The sequence below is a fragment of the Rattus norvegicus genome, chromosome 2 (assembly GCF_036323735.1).
Source record: "Rattus norvegicus strain BN/NHsdMcwi chromosome 2, GRCr8, whole genome shotgun sequence".
In the NCBI taxonomy this organism is placed as follows: Eukaryota; Metazoa; Chordata; class Mammalia; order Rodentia; family Muridae; genus Rattus; species Rattus norvegicus.
The window spans coordinates 85444029-85452291 of NC_086020.1; the positions used below are offsets into that span (position 1 = coordinate 85444029).

At 40.6% G+C, this 8263-nt stretch overlaps 1 protein-coding gene across 3 annotated transcripts in view; it reads left to right on the top strand.

Moving 5' to 3' along the window:
* The window catches only part of Sema5a (semaphorin 5A), a 431215-nt gene extending 423305 nt beyond the window's left edge, over window positions 1-7910 (top strand). For 2 of the 3 annotated variants that reach the window (XM_063281754.1, XM_063281755.1), the window contains one exon: window positions 1181-7907. In XM_063281754.1, coding sequence (XP_063137824.1) covers window positions 1181-1300 — 120 coding nt within the window. In that variant the 3' untranslated portion in view covers window positions 1301-7907. Of the gene's footprint in view, window positions 1-1180 lie in introns of all 3 variants that reach the window. The other variant, NM_001107659.2, reaches the window with a different exon arrangement.
* Window positions 7911-8263: the final 353 nt, after the last annotated feature.

The window sequence follows — 8263 nt, forward strand, 5'->3', positions numbered from 1 at the left end:
ATATAGTCTTTACAAAAGGATGATGGATTAAGGAGAAAGCGATCTACGGAGGACTCACCCACAGTCTATCAGACGTGAGTTCTTGCGTTGAGGGAAAACCTGAGCTACTGGCCTTTGAAACAGAACTGCAGAGCCGGTGCAGCTTGATGCCAGCACATCATCGACTCTGTAGTCTTTCTATTTCAGTCAGTAGGTAACTGAACTGACCTGTGTTCTCACCTCAGGTGTAGTCTCCCATTGTGAGATGGTATTAGCCATGATGGAAAGACCCCAAAGTGTGTGGGTGTCTGCCTAGTCCGCAATGAATCCTTCAATGGCTCTGTTTGACTAGTTAAAGTTCACCTCTGTTATCCTGTTTCATCTTTATCTTGTACTTCTCACTGTTTACCTTATCCCTGGAATAAGTTGGCTCTCTGGCTTTAATCTAAGTCACAGAGAGTGAGAACAGACACTCTTTAACAAGTACAGAGTAAAAAGAGACTAAGGTATCTGAGTCAATTCTTGGAAAAGCCCTATAAGGTCTTTGATAAATGATGATGGCACCTGGACCAGGAGACTAATTTCTTTAAGCATGTGGCTCCTGGTCTATACTCCAGTGGATGGCCTCACACTTGGGAGTCTATAGACAGCATAAATTGGAGCCACTGGATTATTTATTTTAAAAATTAAAAATAGAATATTGAGGTGATGGTTTGGGAGATAGGAAAGGGTCTGGGAGAAGAATAGGAAGGGATGGAAGATGAATATGGTTAAAATACAGTTATGAATCCCTCAAAGGACTAGTAAAATTATCACATTAAGTGCAGCTCTCTCTCGAAGTCTAGAAGCACATCAGTGTATCCGGGTATCGATGGTAAGTTGGGCTGTGTATATAAATTTGCATGAGTCTTCGAGGTTTTCTAGAAAGTCAGACTTTGGATTTCTGATCCTTGCTCCCTCAGTTCCATCCTGATTCAGGTACTAACGTAAACCGGATGCTGTTGAAGACAGCCACCCTCATCCAGTTGTTAACCAAGCCTTCCTTGGTACAAATGAGATAAGAAGGCAGTAAATGAGAAGGCATTTTCCAAACTAAGAGAGCCCTCAGAGAGAACTCCAACTCAGCAATGCTTCTTCTGATGTTATTCATTTGAAACACTATTTATTGAGCATTCTCAATCTTTTCAAACATATTTTACAGGCATTTAACAAAAACAACTTGATCCTAGAGGAGAGAAACAAATACTTCAACCCACATCTCACTGGGAAGACCTACTCCAACGCCTACTTTACAGATCTCAACAATTATGATGAATACTAGCAGCTCTTACACTTCTGGCTCCTTGTAAACTCTCTGTTCCTCAAAGCTGTACTCCATGACTGCCCATATTTCTGAGACTTCAGAGATGATGTGTGGATCCATTTCAAGTGCATTTCAAACCAGGACTTTCCCATCACTACCAAAAAAAGCGCACACCCTTATACCTAAATGTGGTGTTGTGAAAATCTGGTCTGTAGAAAACATTTGGTGTTGCGAAGTGAGCCATGATATGACATTTTGTGTTATGCTCATCCCAAACTCTAACTGGTCTACTGTTTTCATGAGTGTCATTTCATAAATGTGCCAACCATGTTAGAAAGTGTGTTCAGAAGCATAGCGTTGTCATGCTTTTAAGTGCAGAGGGTCAGGATGTTTTAACTTGGAAACAAACAAACAAACAATTATAACCAGGCACTTTAATCTGAGAGATGTCTTCCCCACACACACAGGGTCCAGAGTAATTCACAGAATGAAGGTGTGGCTACTGCCAACTCCCTCAACCTGGGTGACTCTATAGGTTCTTGGAAACAGCTTTGTTGCACTTGGAGTGATTCCTGCCCAGGGATTCCATCTGCCCTGGACCTGCCAAGTCATGGTCTACTGAAACCCTCTGCTTTGGTCTGGAGCAGTGATTGTCATCCCTGTTTGGTGAACACATGAAACAGAGAACAGCCAATGAGACACACAGCAGTATTCTGCAGCTTGCAGTGAAACTAATCTTACTCTAACTTTTGGATTCTGTGTCATCCAAGGAAGTTCCTTGTCATGATGGGGGCCTGAAGGCCACCTTCCTGGGTGCTGAAGAGCCAGTCTGAGCATTTGCATAGACTCCACACCCCTTCCTCCCTCCCTCCATGAGGAGAAAATTCTTGATTTATGATGGAAAATATTGAAATACCAAACTGTAATTGAAAGCTACTTTTTAATTTTTTTGTATTATGCAGTGTTGAATTAACTGATGTAATTGAAAGCTACTTTTTTATTTTTTATTTTTTTGTGTTATGCTGTGTTGAATGAACTGATGTTAATGGCTTTTTTGTTTTTTGTTTTTTGTTTTGTATTCAGCATCTTTGATGTGACTAATGTGTAGCAATGGCCCCTATCAAAAGCATTAAAGGTGTGTAAAGCTGTCCCTCTGGAGCTCAGTGCAATCCCACTGAAGCAACACTCCAGTACCATGGTCTCCTCATTTGTCCCCTGCTGCCCCAACACCAGAGGAGGGAATGGCTCTGGTGTCTGTTACTAAGTTGCTGCCTCCCTGTCCTCCAGCTTACTGAGTCCCACTTCTGCTCCAAGACAGTAGCAGTCAAGATGTACCATAAGCAGTAACGGATGAGAAGGTCAGGATTTTAGTGGCCTCTCTCTCTCATCCCAATGGTTGACTGTTCTAAGGCTACTCTTAAGATCCTCAGACAAGTAAAGAAGAGTGGTTAGCATCTGAAACATGGTGTAGAGGTACCGATCTAATGCATTTTAAAGGTGAAGACAAATGGTTTGTCTGGGCCACTGGTCACTATGATAAAGGCCTGAGTAGGCAGTCATATATGTTAAGGGCATATAAACTTTCAGGTTCTATGCAAATGTATAGCATGAGGAGTGAAGATTACAGGGTTTTTATGAGTATATGTTTTCCCCCATGGAATATAAAGAAGCAACCTCAGAAGACATTCCAAAAAATCTTATGATTAATCACAAATTATTCTCATATAAACACATTTTTCAGACATAACTCTGTGTTAAAATTGAAATTAAAACAGCAGATGGGCTCTGGGAGATGTGTCAGATTGTGAGGAAATGGCATATGGGAATATTGCGATGGGACATTGTGTGGCATTTCACACACTTCTTCTACAGTGTATGTGGCCTCCATTACACACACATTTTTAAAATCCACACTCAGCAGACAGAACGTGTCAGATGATTTATTCATTGTCTCTAGGGTGGAATTTTAGTGGATGCTTCAACTCATCTCATTGCTTTCTTTTAAGAAAAGAATAAATCCTCCTGGTATAGCACTATTCTAGTGTTTTAAAAAGAATCTCCCCTTCTTGAATATTTCTAGTTTAAAAGGTCACTTTCTTTCCCCTGGGAAGAAGAGTACAAATATTTCAAGAATTTATGGCTAAACTTGATAGGAAATGCTTTCTAAATGACCTCTAATCTGGCCTTCATCAGTTTGATATAGTAACCCCACCCCAGAGTTCTCATTTTCAAAGACAGTTTTCTGATATTAGTATTGCTTTTTAAAAGTCTCCTCCTTGTCTGCTTTGTTCTCCCTTCAAATCCCCACCTCCAGCCACCAGTCCTTTGCTCTTATTTAGCCAAACAATTGGAGCAATTTCTTAGGAGTGCCTTGAGCTGCATTCTGGTTTTCACTACCTGCTGCATGACTTATTTTCTGCAGGTGTACAGCTGCAGCTCCTGGTGCAGTCTATACCACACTCCAGACTTCTCATTAACACATCACACACACGTGCATAACACACACACACACACACACACACACACACACACACACACACACATGTTTGAGTTAGGTTGCACTCTACGGGTCCTGTTTTAAATTCTGCCCTGACATTTTCATTTTTCCCCTACTTTCTCCCCACAACCCTTCTTCCTTTCCTTTATTGCTTCTTTATTTCATCTCTTTCTTCTTTTGCCTTTTGATGAAAGAAAAACAGAGTAGAATTAATACTTTAAGTTGTATCTGGCTGAACCTGTTGTTAAATGACATTAATCAACTTATCTTCTGGAGTTAGGGTTCAAGTCTGGTTTTCATTAGGAAACTGGCTTCAGTCACACTAACATTCATTGGAATTTGGTCCCGATGTTGTTTGGGGTCCTCTCACTGATAAGACTGTCATCGATCCTGCTAAGTGATGACATTCTGCAGAAATAAAGAGTAAAATATTTTCACACTTCATAGCCAGAGGTATTTCCAAATACTCCGGGGACTTTCTTGGAACTGTGGGCTCTGTCATACTGACTGAAGCTATCTTGGTGATCCTAAGGAATTCTTGGACACTGGGAGATGCTCTGCTTCACAGAAAATTCTCTGTCATCATAGTCCTAGACTTTTCCTTCAAAACTTTCCAATGCAAGCTAAACACCTTTATGCCTCTGCCCCTTAAGACTTACTCATGACACTTAAGCATCTTGGTCCTGTTGGATGAATGAAAATGCATATTAAAGTAAATTCTACCTAAAAACATGTATGTTGATGGAAGAAAAGAGGGTTTCTTGAGTGCATGATCAAGTGATAGAGACACTGAAGGAACTGAAGAGAAGTCATAAACTGAATGTTTGTAAGGGCATCTGCTATGGAGATGTCTCTATCATTAGGAAGGACAGGTCTTGCCTTCAATACTGTAGGCAATTTCTCATCAAGAGGAATCCATCTATGTACTATGCTATTATGTGGTTGAATAGCTCAAGAGATGTCATCCTAAAGATATCTGACTTGAACTATCAGTTTGCCTAAACACAGCCTACTGTGCATGTAACCACATGTTTCTTTTCTGAATTCTTTTTTCCTTTTCGAATAAACCACAAATATTTCCCCAACAGATCAAGCCAAATTCCTCATCAATTATTCCCCAGGGTCATCAACTTTTTTAACTTTTAAGTTTCCTAGACTTTTTGGTGGGCTGTTCATATTTTAACTCGCACTTTGGAGTACACTAGTGCTACTGTATCAAAAGACAATTTGGGAGCCCCAACTAGAAATAGCAGATGCCATGTACCAATGGGTGATACCGTATTAGATCAACTGTTGGCAGGTTATTTTCAAGTCTACAGGCTCAAAAATATCATTTTCCATGGAGATGTCAAAACAGTAAACTTAGACTCCTTTGAAATTCTCTGGTGTTTTTCTAGAGTCTAAAGATGGAACTGGTCATACCCAGTTTGTCCAATCATTCTTACACCTTTACTACTTCATGGGGCATCTAGAGACTTATGTTAATACACCATTGCCAATATTCCAAAGCCTATTATTACCCATGGGTTTGTGATAATATCTACTATCCATTACTAAAGAGCATTATGAAAAAATGCTTCTTTTTATCTAAGAGATGTACCACAGGGAATGCTATGTAAGAAGTTACTGTCCAGAGCCCAGAGATTGTTTATCTCTGCAGCTTACCTTCCCAGTTGTTATCATTAATTAAAATGATGTAAAGAGATTTTCCAAGCTCTATAAATACTAATCTATGGCCTTGAGGTAGTCTCTCTGGATTATCTCATGGTACAAAGAAAATGTGTTGTTTTCCAGTTTGCTACTGTACCCTTCAGGGAACAAAAACCCTGTGGATAATATACAACATTGAACTATTGACAGAAGTTGTGAACGTTACTCTTCTCTGTGGGTTTCATATCATAATGTTGCATTATCAGAGATTTGATACAAATTGCAGAAGCAACTTGGAAACCTGTCTCTTAAAATAGTTCAGGCTGCAAAGACTGTGCAGTCTCCTGGATACCAAATTCAGAGCCTCCTACAAATAGTATAGTTCATAATGAAGTCCCAGCCCTAGTACATGATCTCTTTGAAAGATGATGTCCTGCCCTTTACGCCTGTTGTCCATGACCAGAGCCTATACCAACTCTGTTCCCAGGTAGAAGTGCTTTCCTGGGAAGACACTGTACCTGGAACTAAACTGATCAAGAAAAAGCAGTGATGGGGAATCACTAAAATGCAAATCAGGCAGGAAAATCTCCACCCCTTCATAATCCAGCAAGGACCTAAAACCAGTCAATTAGCCATAATCGTCATCTTTCTCTGCTTCTTGGGAATTGAATACCGACTGGTTCCAATGTTAGACAAATGCAAGCAAAACGAAAAGCCTAGGCTCTGATAAACACAACTGCTCTTCCATCCAGACAATAAAGGACGCCTGTTATCTGTGGAAGATGTAGTACTGACTTCCCTGTACAAAGTTGCTAGTGCCTTGTATAAGCTATGTGCTGTCACTTTTCCTGGTTATTGATTGTCCCAATTAGAAGCCACTCGGTGGTTGTATACACTTTGAGGAAATCTACTCCGTGTGTCTCTTTGAACTCAGGAACAGAAAATGAGAGAAATGTGTCATGTTCGAGTGTGGTTTTGCTCTCAGAACAGGATAAAGAGTGCGTTGTGTCCAGATGAAGTGACCCTGTTTCAGCCTGCAAGAAACTGATGTTGCTTTAACTTTTACATCTTCATGGGAATGGAGTAGAGCCTTTCCTGGGGTAGGAGAGTCAGCTCTGTTTCTGTAGAAGTCAGTGGGTGTTTCTGTTGCTCTTCATGCACATACATAGATATACCGAAAACAGATACAGGCTACTTACAGCCACACAGGTTGTGAAATGAGAACCAACTGGAACATCATTTGGATTGTTTTATCATATTCTGCAAATCCAATATCAGAACTGCTCAAAAGTTCACAAAATTACTATTTTTCGCTTGGGTTTAAAACATTAGCAGTGTCTTCTATGCTGAAGTTGACCACTGATCTCTTACACTGTGACTGTGGACTCGAATCAGCTTATAGATCTGCTTCCAAAGCATGCACAGTGGGAGCTTCCAACCACTGAATCACCATGATATTCACCTCATCTGCCAATAAGATGCACCAGCTTCTTCCAGTGTAAGATTCTGCAGAACCTGTGACCACTTGACTTTACACCTGCTATGCCTCCTTGCCTGTTTTGTGATACAAAATAAAATTGTTTGGGATTGCTCATTCATTGAAATTTCTTCTAGGCCAACTTCAGCCCTTGGTAAACTTGCGGACTGTTCCTGATGTTAAGATTAAAACTTCAAAGGCGCTATTTATTAGTCACACAGAGCCATTTCAAGAGAAAGGAGCTCTGCCTTTCCCCATCAGTTTCCTTAGAGAAGAGACACTTGGCTCTGTGTGGAGTTGCTGCTGGCTGCTGAGTGTTCTCTTCCTGGTACAATGGGCAACCCACACTATTAGGCCCTTATGTTTGGCTGAAATCTTACTAGCCATGTGCACTGGTCTTTTCTACAGCTTTCATTTTTCTGTTTCACTCATTAACCCACTGCATTGATATTCTTCCTGGGAGCTGGTCAGGCCCTTGCCTCAAATTGTGCTTAATGACACCTGGCAGATAGCTTGTTTTCAGAAATCATTTTAAGACCCTAATTATGTCAACCCAGGCAGGGATAATTCTGTCTTTCATGGAACCAATTATGGAACTTCCAAAAAGGGGAGAGCAGGGACACTTCCCAACCAATCAACCAAACCAAACTCACACCCATCTAACCAAACATTAATAAGATGAATCATTATTATGGTAAATGTCACCTTGTATCTGCCCTAGGCACATTCCAATATCAGCATCTCCACCTTCTTCATTGCTTCTAACATTGAAGTTATAAAATGGTCCTGCCTTTTGCCAAGAGCACAGCACTACTCCCTTCTGAGACCTCCCTCCCCACCCCGAGCATCACCTCTCTGCCAACATTTTGTGGAAACTAAAAGAATCTTACTATGTACAGATAAATTGTATTATATTTTTTGTACTTAATGTTTTGTGTAAATAGTTTGCCTTGTTCAGTTGTATGTGAGTATTCAAATAAACCCTGCCATTTAGGAGACAATTAGTGGTAGTTTTCTTTCCATAAACTCCCAAAGTGTGGTAATACACTTGAGGATCGAGTTTCATCAGAAGGAAGAAGGTGTGGGTAACCTGCTAGGTGAACCTCCATGACACAGATGTTTGGCCTTCTCAGGCCTCTTGAAGAATAGGCAGAGCAATCACACAGACTCACACAGATTAAGTCATCAACTTTTACCAATAATCCTATGGGAAATAAGAGCCACGTGTAAGGAAAGCTCTGTTTGAGGGGTGAGTATCAGATCCTGACTGCGATGGATGTATTAAATATAGGCTTGCCCTCCTGTAGTACCCCAGATGTAACTCATTGTTGCCTATCAAGGTTTTCCTGAATGAACT